General features: G+C 38.5%; 2 protein-coding genes across 2 annotated transcripts in view; both read left to right on the top strand.

Annotated features, from left to right (window-relative positions):
• The window catches only part of LOC140242893 (transient receptor potential cation channel subfamily A member 1-like), a 57989-nt gene extending 39626 nt beyond the window's left edge, over positions 1-18363 (top strand). The window contains exons 13-23 of the mRNA XM_072322640.1: positions 5019-5140; positions 5503-5658; positions 6438-6742; positions 7266-7586; positions 8941-9081; positions 11765-11873; positions 12912-13003; positions 14278-14505; positions 15235-15303; positions 16322-16495; positions 17728-18363. Coding sequence (XP_072178741.1) covers positions 5019-5140; positions 5503-5658; positions 6438-6742; positions 7266-7586; positions 8941-9081; positions 11765-11873; positions 12912-13003; positions 14278-14505; positions 15235-15303; positions 16322-16495; positions 17728-18363 — 2353 coding nt within the window. The remainder of the gene's footprint in view (positions 1-5018; positions 5141-5502; positions 5659-6437; positions 6743-7265; positions 7587-8940; positions 9082-11764; positions 11874-12911; positions 13004-14277; positions 14506-15234; positions 15304-16321; positions 16496-17727) is intronic.
• Positions 18364-18535: 172 nt separating this feature from the next.
• The window catches only part of LOC140242892 (transient receptor potential cation channel subfamily A member 1-like), a 95744-nt gene continuing 94967 nt past the window's right edge, over positions 18536-19312 (top strand). The window contains exon 1 of the mRNA XM_072322639.1: positions 18536-19047. Within this exon, the coding sequence (XP_072178740.1) occupies positions 18856-19047 (192 nt within the window). The 5' untranslated portion in view covers positions 18536-18855. The remainder of the gene's footprint in view (positions 19048-19312) is intronic.

Genomic DNA, 19312 nt, shown 5'->3' with positions numbered 1-19312 from the left:
CAGAACTGGGCGAATGAAAAGAAGCATTACTTATGTTAGAATTGGGCATAACAGCGAAAATCGGAAAATGATCGGATACATCAGACACTATTATACCAAACGTGATATTAGAAAGGGGACTATTAACAAAAATATTGTCAATTAGAGTTGCTGTGACATCAGAAATTCGAGTGGGCTTCTTTATAAGAGGTGAAAAAGACTCGGATAGCATCACATTGAGGAAATCTTGGCATGTGGAGTTGGTATGACAATCTAAAAGGTTGAAATTAAAGTCACCCATGATAAAACAATTCTTGTTCACAAAATATGTATCAGCTAGAAGCACGGATAATGATTCAGTAAATTCAGTGGGGTTTGTATTTGGAGGTCTGTATATTTCACCTACAACAATACTTTTTCTATTTGGAACCCTAATTTCAATAAAAATACTCTCAATAACTTCAGACATTAAACTAAATTCGTCTAAGAGTTGATAATTCAAATTTTGAGTGACGTTAAAGCCCAACTACGCCGCCTTTTTTGCCTGCCCTGTTGTTAGTCAAAAGTGTGAAGCCATCAATGGTAAATAGCGAAGAAGGTGATGTTTCCTTTAACCAGGTTTCACTGATTCCGATAACTTGACTATCAAATTTAACTTGATTCACGAACATATTGAATTGATCAAAGTTTTTGTTTATGCTCCTTACGTTAAAGTGTGAAATAAAAAATTGGTTTGGATTTGACTGAGATAATGAAATTATATCGTCTTCGATGTGGTATTCTGTGGGTGGCATTTGAGGACTGGTGTCGTTTACATCAACGTCAAGTATCAGTTCGTGAGCTTGTGAGTTCAAAAAACTAATCATATCAGGGTTATCACCTTCTTCGCTATTTGTGGCATGTACAGGTACATCCTCTTTGTCTGGTGCGTGAGCAGACATAACAACAATTTCATTATTCATATCATTCACACTATTTGACTTAGCCATTGTGAAAAAGTATCATAACAGTGGGTATTACATAAACTTGTTGACACAAAATTCTGCTTTTGAATTTGTTTGCTGCTTGCTGTCTAGAGAGAAGAAGACATTCACCTGGTTGAGTTATGTAAGATGCTTGAATACCTGGCAAAGGAATGTCTGTACACAAAACATGATCAAGCATTATGCGTAGACCAAACTTGACGTTCGAGTACAATTTTTGTCTTGAGGTAGAAATTTCACAGAATGATTTACAAACAAAAATACCTGTGTTTGTGGGTACAAGCAGCAAGAGAACTGTATCAAAAGCAGGCAGAGACATTGGAATGACTAATTTTCCCTTTGAAAAAATGTGACACATTTGAGTAGCCACGTACGTACAGACGGCATTGACAGCAAAAATGTCGGTTGAACGGTTACGACCAGAAAATAAGAAACACTTGACACATGTTAACAGCTTGTGTTCACTGGGTAAGGAATAATGACAGGGGGTTTGAATTTGGCTACTAGAATATCTGCATACCAGAAAGAGAAGGATCAAGTTCACGTGGTCACAAATAAAAATTGTGTTTATACACTTAGTGCTATTATTATAAGCATTTAAAAGTCCAAGCTTGGCACATTTATGAAAGAAATAAAAAATCTTTATGGAGCTTGCATTTGGCATTTCAACAAAATTACACCGTCCATAAAAAACAGAAGGAAAAAATGACGTTGAACATAATGTGCATAGATCAAAACTATCAAACAAGGTAAACGCAACTGTCTCAACCTTTGAGAACAGAAGCAGGAATACCATTAACACGAGAACTGAATTACACATTTCTTTAACCGATTCCAATAGAGACAATTTGTGGCCACCACTCCTCCCTAAACATGTGAACAGAATGACGAGCAGAGATGACATTTTTCTTTTTTCCTTCGGTCAACCCTTTTCTATTGTAAACAAGGAAAAAGAAGTTTCTGATCACAAAGTAGTGGTACAATGTACCCATGTTATTACTTTTTGGTTGTTGTTGTTGTTGAGAGAAAAAAAACAATAGCGATAAAAGCTGTAGGTAATGTATTAAAATCAATCAAGTTGGGTTTGATATAATCTACAGTTAAATTTTAAATGCAACAGGAATCATGTCAGGCCGCTTACGTACATACCAATGACCAATCCGTGAAATTGTGTAGAAAAACAAATATAACATTATTTCACAGCAATTTAGGCAAGTCGTTGAGCATGATTTAACAGGGGGAAAATAATTGACAATTATCCGGTTACAACGACCGCCTTGGTAATATTAACACTGGGTTACAGTGCATAAAACACTGCACAAGTATTGTTGATTGTACTGTTTGTCGCTACGTATTTCAAACTGAATCTGATTGAAGTTTGAAATACGAATTACCTGAGAGATCTATTATGGACGACGTTCGTTTGTGTGATATCAAATAAAATGACATATTTCAGATGGACTTTGGTTCAATTAATGTGAAACGATTTTGCTGGGAAGTGTATCATGGACGACGTTCATTCGTGTCCAAACCGGTTAAAAATGTCAATTCAAAGTTGGTTAACAAACTGATTTGGAAACACACTGTAGACGGTGTTCGTATGTGACAAAAGCAACTAATTTAGTATACAGAGCATTCGATTACACAGTCACAGGTTATATCAGCACCTTAGACATCAAGTTCAGCCTTCTCGCAAAAAGGATAATAATGTGAATTAGCATCAAAGTTCAGTTGTGTAGTAAATGAAGTTTAAAAGGGCACCAAAAATTCAAAATTCTTCAAAATTAATGTGGAATAGTGAGCTAACCAGTTAAGTTGCGCTAAGAGTTTGCAATAGGATTCGTCGCTTACCGTAGACGCTGTGGTTTTTTACTGGTAAATCCTTGGGTCAGAGAAAAAAAAAAGCAGAAAGCAAGCGAACGCAGTAAATGATTTGGCCGAAGATTGGAATGAAGATTTAATCTCTGTATTGGTTCCACACTGCTGTGCCTCTTTCCTTCCAGTAGAGCAGCACTCTGGTACCAGCCACTAATATTTTGGTAGAGACATTTCTTTCCTTCCTCATGTTGTACGCGATTTTCGCGAGGGAACTTCTCGTGGCTTTAAGGGCGGGTGGGAGGTCCGTGCGAACTGTTATTCTGCGGGTTTCCTGCGGGTCAGTCGCAGTTGAGGCGTTGGATGACCGTGGCTGGCGCTGGCGTTGGCGCTCATCAAACGCAGCGAGGACTTTATTTCTGTCCTTCATGTAGACAAATTTCGCGATGATGGCGCGAGGGGCTGGAGCTCGTTGGGCTGGGTGGATGCATTGCGTCGGGGAAGTCGATGCGCATTGACCAGGGCGATGGTGGCGGCTTCTTCGTGGCTTAGCCCTAGGTAGGCAAAGGTATCTCTGAGCAGCTTCTCCACATTTTCGTCGGGGGTTTCCTTTATTCCGTAGAACAGTAGATTCATGCGACGACAGTAGATTTCCATCAATGTCAGACTCTCCTCAGCCGAGAGATTTCTTCTGCCATTTTTTTCTCTACAACTGGAAGCTTTTTTTTTCTCAATTTCGTCGAGCCTGGCGGAGTTCATCGATGTAGAGTCTTCCAGTTCAGAAAGTTTTTTGTTGATAGTGGCAATCTCCTGTGAAAGTGCATCAAGCTTAGCACACACAGTTGATGATGAGCTATTTATGCTTCGCTGAATATCCGCCAGCGTTAACTCGGTAGGTTCGGCATTACCGCTGTCTTGGAGTCGCTGGCTCACCTCTCCACGAGCGTGTTGGGTAGTGGGCACTCGATCCTTACTACTTTGTCGCGTAGTGCGGCTCGCCATTTTGCAGTACAGTTCTTTGAGAACGATAAAACAGTTCAAACTGGGGAATTTTCCGCTTTCCTTGGAAATTTGGTTTCTGCGAGAGTCAACGGTTTTTGAAAGTCTATCAAAATGAGAAAAACCTAGGGTCAAGCGGTACAGTTTCATCAGGGCTTTGGGTAAGCAGAAATGGGGCGGTGGCCACTATCGGAGAGTTAGCGATCCACGTCCGTCTCCATCGGTGTCTCAAAAGAAAAATGCTTCCTTTTTATCTTCCTTTTTTTATCGCTTCCTTTTTCGCAGACGAAAAGATAATTTTACACCTCTAATTTCTGCACAGCAAATAACCAAACAAACAGTTACAAGTTTACAAAAAAAGCAACAAAAATAAAAACAAAACAAAAACAAAAACTAAACAAACAAAAAATGTTTTCAGCGCAAAAATATAACCCTACCGCGCTCACAATTCACGGTCTCTATCTTTTTCTTTCTAATGCCACTTACGCACTTCCGGGTTAAAAAAAAAGTGGGAGGGGGACAATTCACGGTCTCTATCTTTTTCTTTCTAATGCCACTTACGCACTTCCGGGTTAAAAAAAAAAGTGGGGGGGGGGGACCAAAAATGGTGATACCTTATGTATTCCTTTGTATGGTGCAAAAAAAGGGGGTGGCGAAGCCCCGTGTGAGTGTGTGTGTGTGTATGTGTATGTGTGTATTCGCGTATAGAAAATGGTACCCGAATGAGGGTATGTGGGGACTGAAGCGAGCATTGCATGCTCACGACGACTATTGAGGAGGTTCGCTTCGAATTGTTGAATCCCCGGGTGCAGGGGACAATATGATTAACTATTCTCATCGTTTGAAAAGAAAAGAAAGGGTGTCGATATTTTAATGTAGAACAATTTCCTCAGACAAATAAAAAAAAAATCTATAAACACTCTCAAGAGGAGAGATGACACAATGGCGTTATGAGTTCCTCTTACACTTGCGATCAAACTTGGCAAAGCTGGCGTCTGAAAGAGATTAGAGTTTTATGACCACCCTGGGATGATTGAGATTATTACTCTGTCCATCTCGTCCAAGTTGAAAAAAAAATACGGGTATAATATATCTGGCATTGCTGTCGTGACAGTGATGGCAGCACCCTCCTCAGTGTTGTGATCATAATCCCCAATATAGTGCACCTTTTTCCAGTTACCATTATCGTCAGTATTGTCAAAATCTTATGTTTAATTAACCTCTTCTTGCCATGGGTTATAGCGACATCGCGAACTTCTTCGTGAGCCATGACAAGTGGAAGGAGCTGATGTCCGTCTGCACGTGGGATAGTGAAAAGAAGAAAAGGAAAACGCCAATGAGGCAGCTAATCAAGCATATGCCAGGTAATCTCTTCTTACCTTTAAACTATCCAGACTTTACCGGTTCTCTAGGTTATGGCAGGCTAGGTATGTGAACAGCGTTATTATCCCTCTGCGTTCAATACAAGAGGTTGATCATGTCACCTCTAGATTCTGATACTGACGGCTGATCAACTACTGGCCAAATGATGAAGTTGTTTGTTTACTCATGATAATGTTACTTGACAATATTATTGATTACATGATTGAGTGCTATGATGATGGTATGTGATTGAATGATTATTGAATTCCTTTCTGATGCAGAAAACTTTGTCGACTTTGCGATTAGAGTGTCATTTTTCTAATTCGTTTGTTTGTCTTTATCCCTCTTAAAAACAATGTTGCAGAAATAGCCAAGCAAGTGATGGACCGTTGCATTACGCACAATCCCGAGGTGGAACCGAATCACCCCGATTACTGGGTGGAGTTCGACTACGAGCTCCTGGAAGACTCATTCTCCAACTGGGAGAAACCAGATAATCTCGACGGTGAAGACTATGTCTGTTGTCAAGTTATTTATCGTCATAGATTATCATTACCTTGTCAATTGACGTATATCTTTGGCGGATGACTTCCTTTCAACATAGACACTCTCAAAGCCCCTCCGATTCAACTCTTCTACTCATTTGGTATCGGTATTAGAATGTAGTAGTAGTAATAGTGAGCTCAAGTTCTTTTTTTTTTTTTTTTTTTTTTGCTTATGGGGATAGCAAAGTTTCGGTTGGATGGTGCTTCAGATCTTTATATTTTTTTGTGTGTGAGATAATGAGAAACTACATAATTATGAAATATATAGCAGCCTAAAATGAAATGCCTGGATACTGATATTCAGTAAGTATGCTCTTTCATCAATGTTCATATGCCATATTAAGTGGTTTCTCACTATCTTGCAAAATAGGCTAAAAAATATGAAGCCACATCTCAACCAACTCTAAACCATTTCTTTGATACATCTTTAGCATGGGATTGATAAAGGCCCATGTTTTTTTCTTTTTTCTTGTAGGATTCATAAGATAAACTCCTAGTGATGCACAGGCAGATACAACACTGTATTCGACGAACAGTGACGGAAGGACTTGTAATCTCGGTAGTGATTTTGACATAGATATCAGTATAGATGTACAATGTACTTGGGAATGATTAATCATCATCAAAATATTGATTTGTGAAAAGAATGTTCATGCAACGCCCACAAAAAATAGAGGTAAGATTGTCGGCGAAGTCATAACGCCATTGATGAAGTGAACAATGACAGTCATTGATATGTCAATCCGACCTGTAGGCGAAGATGGAAACGAGGAAGAAAAAGAGGAGATCGACCAATGCGACGCTTACGGTATAGAAGCTGATGATGCTATCGGCAACGGCGAACACAGGGAGGCATCATTTACCTTCCAATCAAACGACAGAACTACTTCGAAAGAGACCGATGACGAGGTCAAGAAGACCGATTCAGTGCCTGATGACAAGGATTCGACCCCGACAACGACAGATCAATATGACTCCGAAGGACACCTGAGAGACGACGCGACGCCGTACACAACAGATTTCAATGACATTGCACGCAACCATCCTCTCAGTATCATGGTAAGATAACAAACTTGGGTGGAGAGCACTATCGCATATACTGGATAAACTCTTGATTTCAAGAAGTTCCGAAATCAAATCATGGCAAGTGCCTGCGTCCTTGAACATTTTTTTTTCACCCACCTTGTCTCTGTAGACTCAGGGGTATAAGCATGATAAACGGTACCTGGCAGCGCTATTACGTGGCGAGTGTAATAGCAATGTGTGATTGGATTATGAGTATAATCGAAGTGAACTGAATTGAAATGACAGGGCCCTCTGGTCTCGCAGTAGTAACGCAGGTTAAAGAAGATCTCATCTATCTTTTCAGATTATCTCAATTTATTGTAGTGTACCAACAGAATTGCAATAAAGGTATAGATGCTAAGTTATTCATAATTCCCATCCCTGCAGATTAAGAAAGTGCACGGATTTCGATATTATTTCGTTATTGTTGATAATGTGTCTGTCTTTGGCTTTTTTCTTTCATGAAACTGATCTGGGTTAGGCGTGTCTCTAAAAAGTTTCAGATGTTCCACCACAGGTATCCGCAGAGCGGACCAATCTCCTTACACACCCCCTTGTGACCAGCCTCATCAATCTAAAATGGATCAAGGCGGGACGATTGCTCGTGGTGGTCTCCCTAGTCTTCTGCATCCCCCTCGTGGTCATGCTCACGGGCTACGTCCTCGTCATTCCACCAACTTACTACGTGCGCTTCGCCAACGGCACCGATGGCGTAACGTGGTTCGCAAACGGCGAGGATCGATGGGTTGGAGAATTCTCCGAGGCCACTCTCTTCTTTTTCGGCCGTATTGGCAACTGGGTCATACTTGTACTTGCTGTCTTCAATCTCATTCGTGAAGTAAGTGTGTAAGGAGAAAAAAAACCGTATAGTATTAAAGGAATGTATTCTTTTTTTTTCCGAAGGTTTATTTATCCAAAAATGAAATAAACTTCGCTATTCCGAAGGTTCGTAATTCCGCAACACACAAATTCCCTTCACCTACAGTTTAGATGTTTGTCAATCCCGAAATGAAATAGGGTGTATTAATTCCAACATTATTTTGTGGCGTTATTCCGAAGATTCGTTAATCCTTAAAAAGAAGGTCGTTGAACCAAAAATACAAAAAAAGTTCGTACACAATTGTAACCTTAGAAATGAATAAACTGATGAAGTCATCACCTCACAGTTTTCCCCGTGACCATGTACAAAAATAAAGAAAAAGAACTTTTTGTATACCACGAGAGCGAAAATATTATGCTATTTCTGGCTAAATAACTTCGAAATAATAAACAATTTGATATAAAAATTATTAAGATCTAAGAGTGTGACATAATTACTTTTTAACAACAACAAAATCTGGAAATTTCAAGACTTTATTCACAAGCTATATGGCAAGTTGTGAAGCTACAAGCTCACTCTTTATTGCATGTTTATATTGGATGTTCGCTGCTGTTGAAGAACTGTTATCGCCCTCCAAATAATAATAATAATAATAATGATAATAATAATAATAAACAGATGAAGAGAATTAAAACATACTTTACTTTCTTACTTTCTTAATATACTTCTTATACTATTTAATATACTTCTTTATAGTTTTACTAGCCCGACCAGACGCCGATTTATACAGCGACTGGGCTGTGTATAGTTACAGTTTTACCTTTCCTTTTAGGATTAACTTTTTGACTGGTTTGGAGTTCCCTTTCGGTTGGCCGGACACGTTGTTGTAGTTCCCATTTCTTTTTATTTATTTGTTTAGTGGCAAATCATTATAAAACATCCTTGAAGCACTGATTTATCCGAGCAGGACTGCATTTATAGGCCCGAATTCACGAAGGTGATACAAATGAAACCATTGTTTTAACTATGGACAAAAACCATGGAGCGCCAAGTGTCGCACGAAATATTTCGTTACGAAATTGGTCATTTCGTCGACAAAATGACCGTTTCGTTAACGAAATTATCATGTCGTGGACGAAATGTTAATTTAGTTACAAAATGTCATTACGTTTCAAAATAATCATTTCATCGACGAAATGACTAAATTCTTAACGAAATATTCCAAGCGACACTTGGCGCTCCATGGTTTTTGTCCATGGTTTAAACCATGGTTTCATTTGAGTTCCGGCCATAGCGTTTTCAATTTTCTTATCCCGTTGTGGTAAATTTTTGCTTAAATCAAGCCGTTTCTGTCTTCTCTTTCCTTGAACAGCTTTTCCAGTTGTACTTTCAACGCAGGTCGTACTTTGCCAGTTTTTGCAATTTGATAGAGTGGGCCCTCTACGTTCTCGCCATTCTACTCGTTCTCCCTCTAAGCCAGATTCGATATCACAATGGAATACGCATACCACTGGTAGGTGAATTTCCAAGATTCTCAGATAATCTTAGATTTTGGATTTCTCTAAAATAGCGTTAAAGGGATGATTTAGTAATGGTTGCGGAGAGGATTCAGCCTTTAACTTTTTGCAAGATACTTAAAAACCACTTTGTAGTTACTCATCTGTTTGAATAAAAATAATGCAAACTTAAAATACCTTGAAATGTGATTTTTTTACTCATAATAGATGGTTACTCGTATAACCTCACTTTCAAACACATACATTTACACTTTGTAAATGCACGATTTTAGCCGCTGCTACGTTACAGATTATGCGTGAACATCTTGAATACGGACAGAATTAGTGGATGAAGCATGACCGTGACAACTAGCAAAACTGGCGATATAACCCTTTGGTGAAATAGGTCTATCTACAGCTGATCTGATTGCGGCAAAGTAAAATATGGACACGGGGAACTAAGGAATGGAATCAAACTACGGGTGAGATACGTGCTAGGTACTGTCATGTGCGGGTGATACTCTCTCTCAAGTTGGATAAACGCAGCCCACGAAAGCCTTTTTGCGAGTAGACAAACGTAACGCCGTTTTTAAACGTGTTCATATCTCAAGGTCAACTCCCAGCTGTTTCCGGTTGTGTTTTCTACCCATTGTTTGTGTGTGAATGGACGAGGCATGTTTGGTGGTACTAGGTGTTTCAAAAATTATTTCCCACTTTTGATTCTTAATAATTCAAAAACTATATATCAGATAACACTGCCATTGATATGAGTGATAGCTGAATAGTGTACAATTTTGTTGGAGGTGGTTTGAATATGAAAGCACAAATCAGTTTCATGAAATCCATGATTAATTTCACAGTTATAGGTTCCAGATTTTTCTCTATTTGCAACCCTTTGTACAAAACTTTCACTTTGCGCAGGGGTCAATGGATGTGTATGGGAGTCTGTGATTAACACCCCGACAATGGTCCTTGAACAATGACCAGGGTTTGAATGCTTCTTTTTTGATTCATGATAAATTCCACTATCACAACTAGTTTTCATTCAGCCTCTGGCAGTATCTGTGTAAAGTCAAATGCCTACTGATAGTGTCGTTGAGTTGCGACAGTGCTGTCCCTACTTCTGCGAAACGAAATTACAATGAATACCTTCTGTTCTGTCGTAAACATGGTGACAGGAAGCAAAGAAAATCGATTAGAGTATATACGCTTGTGTTTATGGAGCCTTAAATAAATCTACTGTGAAACAAATCGCCCCAATAAGAAATGCTTCTGAACTCTCTACCAAAATTAATGTTTTCACCGAAAAAGCGACAAATTTGTCAGACTATTAGGAGACAGTTGTATTAGAATGAAGAACTTTAGATCATTTATGCTTATTTATATCCCAAATTTAGTGATATGAGAAACAAAATTTGAAAATTTTTACCAGCTGGAATGAAATGTGGTGTTTGAAAGCACATGGAAACATGTGCTTACTTTTTCCATGTGCGTGCATTTTACCCTTTACCGTGCATGAATTCAGACTAGCAGTGCCCAGGGCAATCCACATGAATTATTGATTAAGCATCCATGTGCCTGGGAGCGCGAGACTGACGCCTAGTCAACAGGTGGTTCAGGCATGTCCATTGTTCAGGGCTATTGTCAGCATACACTCACATACACATCATTGTTTCCTGTGCAAAGTTCAATTTTTGTACAGAGAGTTAAAATTTGACCAAAAGCTGAAACCTTACTTCAAATTCAATCTTAGATTTAATGAAACTGATTTATGCTTTCATATTGAAATCACCTTCAACAAAATTGTACACTTTTCAGCTATTACTCATATCAATGACAGTTTTATTGGATGAATAGTTTCTGAACTACTTTAACTAATGATCAAAAGGGGGAAATGTTTTTTGAAACACCTAGTATGTAGTTGACCTTTACTTCCTGTGTCGAGCGGCACAATACTGAGCTGAGCAGTGACAACACCCGAATCGCAATTGCATGATGGATAGATGAACGCTGCCCAATCGCGCTTCAAACCACACTCGCAAACACCATTTCAAGCGTGAATCCCAATCAAGTTGTTATACGCAGCCTAAATCAGCGTTTCTGTCAAAACGGTCCACGAGCTCCCATTCAATTAAGGTACATAAGTCATACAACCCACGAGTCATACAGCCCAAGAGTTTGACACTAGCAAATAAGGCCTGTGAGTGGGACACTAGGCAAACAAGGCCCACGAGTTTGACACTATCTATTAAAAAAGCCCATGACTTCGACACTAATAAGAAAAACCGACGGACGAGTTCGACACTACACCACGGAGCTAATGTGTCCGTCTCGTGGGCCTTGTTTGCTTGTAGTGTCGAATCTTGTATTTTTTTAAATGAAAAATTACTTTCTTCTGAGTAAGGACGACTCGTCGTAATCAAGGGTTGAAGACTATATAGGCCTAAATGTGTTTGAAAACACGGTTGAGTTTATCTAACCCCTGAAAATGCCTCAAACGCGTTTAGGATAGTGATTTTTCCTTAGAAAATATTAAGATGAACGCATTTTCGAACAAAACAATATTATTATAACATTATAAAGCTGATTTAATGATTCAGTTACAATCAAGCGGCGTAGAAAACATTCGCTCAATACGACTTCGCCATTTCACCTTCAGCCTTGTCTCGGTTTTCATTTCATTTTTCCTTTTCGTTGCAGGCCTGGCAGTGGCAGTGTGGGGCGGTTGCCGTGTTCCTTGCTTGGATCAACCTCATTCTCTACATACGGCGGTTCTCGGTACTCGGAATCTACGTGATTATGTTCACAGGTGGGAAGTAGAACTTAAGTACATTAGTCCTCCAATGAATTACGTGAAATCTGATTCCTACTGAAGACAGATGTTGGGCATTCTCTTTATACCTTATTATGGTAGGAATGGTACGAAAAGTGCGATATCTCAGCGTTTACACCTTACCATTCAACGATCACAAACAGCAGCTAAAGACGCATCTTGTTGGTGCTAAGTAAACATCCTCACTCTTGGGAGATGTTCAAGGAGGCTATACTCCAATGTATATAGTTAGAACAGGCGGATGCAGTTCGCCAGTCATATAAGATTTCAGTTATCAATTACATACTTGTGCTTCAAGAACATTTTCTAATACATGTAAATCAGGGTGATTATTTTTTATTTTTATCTTTATTATTTTTGTTTTGATAGGAAGGGGGTTCGGGTGTGAAATTTTACATTTCACACGAAATAAAACCCAGCTTTAGTACTTCAAGATAGTTCTAAAATGTGAGTTAAGGATAGAAACAACCAATGTTGAAATGTTAATTAGTATAATCATTGTTAAGTATTGTTAAATATGATGTAGAAAATGTGAACAAGAGTTATGATAAATTTGCTTCTAGAATAAGCCATCCTCAGGTATTGTTTCTTGAGAAGAGATCGTGATATCTCCTTATATTCTAGGCTTTATTGCGAAATTGTTATGTAGGATGTTTTGTGATACATCTGTGTATGACCTCCACGTATGCACTAACAATGTGATAACTCGAACATATTTTAAATCGCTGCTCCCAAACGTTAACAATACCTTTATCCACTATACTATATACAGTGAAATACACCGTGTATATAAATGCAGATTTATGGATGATACCTTACTGTGCAAAATATATCGGCGACACACGTCTGAAAATACTAAAATGAATAGAATGGAGTTAAAAACAAGGGTTACATTTCCCAGAGTAATCGCCTCATACTAGTTTTATGTTTTATTTTTCAGCATACCGTAATGTCAAGTGAATCTACAGGTTTTTGTAAATTGTTCATGGCAGACGATTATGTTCTTCCTTTCAGAAATTCTTCGCACCTTCATTCAGTTCGTCCTGATACTAGTCCTCGTCCTTGTGGCTTTCGCCCTCGCTTTTTACACCCTTCTGATGAACCAGGTACTGCGAGCGCTGGGTCAAACTTGTTGGTACAGCACATTGAAATGAGTAAAAGAGAAAGTGCAGGGCGCTCCTGATTCAGACTTTGGCTCGGTTTTGAAAGATTCCAGAATGTAGCCACTAATAATGGCAAAATATGATTCAACTGACTGTTGCAAAAAAAAAAAGTGTTTGTTATCAGAATTTTGGTGTGTATTTCACACAACTGATTTTTTTTTCTTCAAATATTTAAAATAACCATCACGTGCTTAAAAAAAGGAAAAATGAGCCTGGTTTGTTGAGATTGAGAGTGAAACCTGATAGCTGAAATTAGAATCGTAGTCCTGAATATCTCCTCGCTATTTCTAAAACTGCTCGTGGATGAATAAAAGGGTCACTTTTAGAGAAAATTGATGGGATTCAGAACGATAAATCACTAACGGAAACGTATCATACCACTAAAACAAAGTTTTGAGACGCGTTAGCAAATTGCTCAAAATAACGTTCAATTGCTAATAAAATAAATACTAAGCTCGCTTTCTTAGTATTATCTAAAAGGTCGCATGTTTCCAGGACCATAATCTTGCTGTAGGACTAAAGATGCAAATGCATCTTTACTAGTATTCAATTATGATAGCCTTTATATCACTTAAAGGGCGAGGCGAATATTTTGTAAATTCGTCCCACACTATTTTACTTGTTTGATTTTTTTCTACTGGTTTTATTTAGTTATTTAGCTACGCCCACACACGCAGCTTTCCAAACAAAAGGCTGTGCTTGTAACTTAACATCTGTCAATTATCGCTAAAATAGTAATATCATCAGTGGAATGCACCTTCCCCAAGACCAAGGATAACATACCTTGCTCCCTGCCATTTATTTTGTCGGTTAATGTTAGTGACATGGAAATGTGCAAGTTATGCTCAGTCTTGCAAGAGGAAGGTCCATTCTAATGTCCTTTTGTTAATCACATTAGTCTTCAGCAATGAGTAGAATTTCCGTTCGGAAGATTTTTATTTGCGCATCCAAGCAATCTGAAGTAAAGTATCAGAAATTAATTTACGATGTTGAACGCATTTAGATATTCCTTTCGCAACACAAGTGATGTTAAGGTTATCTTAATCAACACAAGTTAACATGCGTTTATATTACATAGGTCCTTTCATAAAACATTATCTCTCGTTCGTTTTCACATACGTTATTTTGCATATAGGCCCTAGAAATATCTTCCCATAGAGCGCGAGCTCCTGAACTTGCAATATATTTGTTTCGTTTTTTATTTTCTCATGCCGTAGGAACCATTCCACCGTATTGAATATTCTCTTGCCAAGACCTTTGTTATGATGATCGGTGAGCTGGATTTCGGGGATATCTTCCACAGTCAAAACTACCTGAACACGGAAAACACTCCAGCGGATGGCGAGGAAGACTACTTCTTGACTGCGGTTTTCTATCAGAGCATCACCTACGTCATTTTTACACTCTTCCTCGTTGTCATGCCAATCCTCATCATGAATCTTCTGGTAAGTTCTGGAAAAAAAAAAGATTGTTTGAAAAAAATAGGTTGATTGGAAAAGGCATTGACCCATTGACCCATCAACCTCTGAAGTTATGAACATGTAAACCTATGGGATTGGTACGACTGCCATAACCATATTTATGTTGATTTTTTTCTCTTCAGTGATAGCACTGTTCACTTGAAGGATCCTGCCCTTACGATTAAAACACAATTACAAGGCTGGAGAGCCTTATATCAGCCTTACACTTGATATATTGATATGACATTCTCTTAAAATGACAAAACATGCGTGCCGAAAAGTCGGGAGTGGGTAGTCGCATTTCAGGCAGTCAGGGCAACATACAACGAGGTGCACCATTAAGCCTTTATTTTACCACTCCATGTAAGCCTTCAAAGATTTCAGTTGAGCTGTCTCTTTCTCTCTGATAGGTAGACAGATTGATAAATTGATGACTGATGTAATCGAAGATTTGAGCAAAAGAAATCTGGCTTCAAATTCATGATTATTCCTTGTCTCCCTGATAGACGGATATAGACATAATCGTAGATGTACAGGTCGTTCGATACATGATATACTCGAAACGCTTTGAAAAAAAAAAATCCGAACCTGACACTGAATTTGAGACATTTTTACATAGGCAGTTTCAAAGTAACATGACGGTTACTATTGTAACCGTTGGATCTGTCATTATGATAAACACTACTAATAGTTTTAGATACAATGGTCTCTCAGATCGGTCTGGCGGTTGGTGATATTCAAGCCATTCAGGAGAAGGCCGAGTTTACACGTCTTGAGATGCAGGTATGAACTCACTCTTCTCTTCTCAACTTTGTTCGTTGATCACTGGTAACTCAGATGACATTATTGGGGGTCTCAAACAATAATGGAGCTGTGCACAGACATAACAGGGACACAGATATTTTGTACCACCTGTTATATAGGCCTGCATGGTAGCACTGGTTGGTCAATAAATGATATGTAAAGACTCCAGAGCCTTCGATCCGCTCTAGCAGATGTATTACTAATTGTTTTGTGGAGAGTGTGATGATCCTACCCATCTGGTTTACCTCCGTCACGTTTGAAGTAGAGGTAGAGTGGCAAGAATAAATAAACGTCGGACATCGTAGTGGTGATGAACCAGCCTATGCGACATGCCTTATTGTTGAGAGCAGCATCAATAAGTTGAAAGAATTTAATTTTAAAGTGTTCTATAATTTATTACCAGTGAAGACGAATTTGTTCAAATGGAAAATAAGTTATAATTTATAAGTGTGATGTTTGTCAGGTAGATGAGGATATAACACGAATGTCACGCTTTTATTACATTTAAACTGAACAGGAAATCTTGGAATTATATTTCTTGGTTAATTCAGCAAGTTTTTTATGTTTCTGTTGACACCAATATTGTATTTTTGTCAAAGAGCAATGAAGAAGAGGATGTAGATGAATTTATCAATATAGCTTTTTGGTGATTGTATTCACAAAGGGATTGATAATAGAGAACGTAGATTGCGATACACTGTATATGTTTCGGTCAGAATTACGAAAAAGACTTGAAGTAAACAAAACACATTGTGCAAACCTTTGCATAATCTTCCAAATGATTTATTTGATTATGTTTCAATTTCTCTTAAATTAATGCATGTAAATGAAATTCTTGATGTTATCTCTGTTGTTTGAAATGTGAATAAACATTATTTGAAAAAAGAAGAAGGTATTTTCACTTCGAGGGGTACACCATACAGGAGACATTCTACGTGCACGAAAGTGCCCTATATCAAAACATCCTAATTCATAATTTCGCTGGTGCCGTCAACAGGTGGAATTTGTGATGGAAATCCTGGAGACTCTCCCGTTAGTTTTTTGGCGGTCTGCCGTCAGACGGCGCAAACGTTTCTTTTTGCAGAAGTGGTACCGCGCCCTCACCGGTGACAAAAATGTATTGTGTCGGGCTTCCAAGATCTGCATCAAGAACCAACATGACCAAGCACGAGTGAGTCGAGCTAAAACTGTCATTGGTCTGTGGACTACGTTCAAACATTGCAAAAGTCATTGTATCATTGGATTTACCAACCAAAAATCCCAGTTTACAAAGCCAATATTGCTAAATTATTACAGTTAGGGAGCACGTTTATGTGAAAGAGGCAAACGTTGTTCTTAGTAATACTTATATGTAAATATGCATTGTATTAAGGAAAACAGTTTAGAAAAAAAAAAATCTTGCGCAAGTTTCATTGAGTCTTTGCTAAGTTCACATTATTACATACATGTAGTACCTCATACCATTTGAACATTGGCTTGCGAAGAATATCACCGTCATGAGAATTCAAGTCCAATTCTAACTTTGAAGAACTCCCACAAGTTTTTTCCTAAATTTCAAATGGACTTCTTGTATTGTTAGGTAGTTCAATCCACCGTACTCTATACTTTAAAGCTAACTCACATGAGCCCAACTACAAAATTTTACGGCTGTTTATAACACTAACATGAATCTGATTTTGTTTTTAATCCATCGAAAATTAGGAAACAGAAAGACATATTATATTGCTTGAAAAATGTTATGCTGGTTGCATTTGCCAACAACAACAGCAGCAGCAGCAGCAGCAGCAGCAACAACAACAAAAACAGCAACAAATGAAATAAGAAATAAACATTCTGTACCTGACCTTTTTTTTCACTGAATATTGTTATCAAGATAATTGTTAAGATTAAAACATATGCCAGATGAACATGGAGTATTGGGTGTGAATTGTGTTGCGGGGACTCTACATGGCGTGTGTTACATTTTCATATTTTTCTTTTTTCCTTTTTTTTTCGTTCCTTCCTGTTATTTCATTTTATGTAAGTTGACATTGGTTCCTTTGATTTTGTTTAATATATTTGTTTGTAGTTTCATGAAGTCATTATTCGTTTTCTTATGTATTCCGAGGGTCCCATATCGTACAAGCTTGTTTTTTTTTTTTTTTTTTTTTGTGGGACTCTCCATTTCCATTCCTATCCTTGTATGTACTATGCATATGTATATACCTTATAAATGCAATATTATGTTGTGACTCATGATCACATGTATTTTGTTAATGTACGTTTTTGAAATTATTACAAATATGTTCTCTTCATGCATTGTATATATCAAAATTTTCCCTGTTTATCTAATGGAAATGAAAATAAAGTTGAATTGAATTGAATAAAGCCATTTTTTTTTTTGCGTTGACATTTGTATCCTAGGGCGAGCTACGACCTAAAGCTACAGCTACGACCGATCAGCTCCTCCCCGACATGAAATATCGCCTGAAGCAGATCGATAGCAAAGTAGAAACCATTGGTGGTACCGTGAACGACGAGCTGGCGAAGCAGGCTGACGAACTGGCCAAACAAGCCGACAAGCAGGAAAAACAGTCCGACGAACTGACAAAGCAGTCAAACGAACTGACAAAGCAGTCCGACGAACTGACAAAGCAGTCAAACGAACTGACAAAGCAGTCCAACGAACTTGGAAAGCATTCCGACGAACTAACAAACCAGTCCAACGAACTGGCGAAGCAGTCCGACGTGCTGACAAAGCAGTCCAACGAACTTGGAAAGCATTCCGACGAACTGACAAAGCAATCCAACGAACTGGCGAAGCAGTCTGACGAACTAACAAAGCATTCCGATGAGCTGGCGAAACAGTCCGACGAACTGGCAAAACAGTCCTACGAGCTTGCAAAGCAGGCCAATGAGTTGTCTGGCATAAAGGATCGATTTGATCGCATAGAGAACAAGATAGACGAACTGCTTAAATATATTCAAGACAGCAGATTAAAATCAGAAGAACAATTTGATTTTAAGACAGATTTCAAACGGCCCGATGACTGGGTTTGATATCCTACTCTAAAGGGTTGGTATAGTATTGGTGAAGATGAATTTTGGACTTTTAACATTTTTGCGAGATACAAAAAAGTCACTTAAACTATAATACAGAGCATACCATTCTAAGAGGAATTCCAAGTTTACATGATGGAAATCGGTTTTGGAATGACTGAGACATCCCACCTTTTATTATTAGGATCGCTCTGTTTTGAGTTATTGCGGATATCGTATTGATCTCACAGGCAGTAAGTGCGTAAGGACACATGGAGTTTGACCAATCAGATCGCAAGGATTCCTTAGTTCAGTTCATATATACCTTGCGAAATATCCGCTACATATACCATGCTCAAGGTAAATACAGCTCTTACTGGCAACACTGGCTTACAGTGCGCACTGACTACGTGAGACTTACACCTTTCTGTCTATCTATTGGATCTGTACTACAAGCGGTGTTAGTAATTTGCTTTTAGAAGTAATCGTGTTAGTTTGGGGGTCGAGATCGCAATGGCGGAGGCCACGGAATTGAAGACGTTCTCTATGGAAGCAGCTCCCGAACAAACTTCTGCTCCGATACAGCGAGCAGACGACAACGATGCAGGTCCTTCCCGCAGCGAGCCGTCCGATGGCAGTGAAGATACGGAAGGAGACAGCACTGGGGAGGAAGAGCAGGCGGAACCACAGCAATCGATTGTCCAGGTAATTTGAAACTACGGGTAGGTCTGGGGATCTTTGCACATTTCATTCTTCTTAATGATTACATGCAGGATTTTGTTTATTTTCATGATGAGAAGTGAAACATCTAGTCATAGATGCGTACTATTAAAAGCAAATGCAAGATTTGGTTAAAGTTTCTTTACATTTTGGAAAGTTTAAATCATGTTAAAGAAAAGATGGAAAGAAGGATGCAAACCCCCAGAAATTGTCTGTAGCATATCAGTTAACTGTTGATGACCAATGTATC

Source organism: Diadema setosum, chromosome 19, assembly GCF_964275005.1.
Source record: "Diadema setosum chromosome 19, eeDiaSeto1, whole genome shotgun sequence".
In the NCBI taxonomy this organism is placed as follows: Eukaryota; Metazoa; Echinodermata; class Echinoidea; order Diadematoida; family Diadematidae; genus Diadema; species Diadema setosum.
This window is presented reverse-complemented; position numbering and strand designations above follow the sequence as displayed.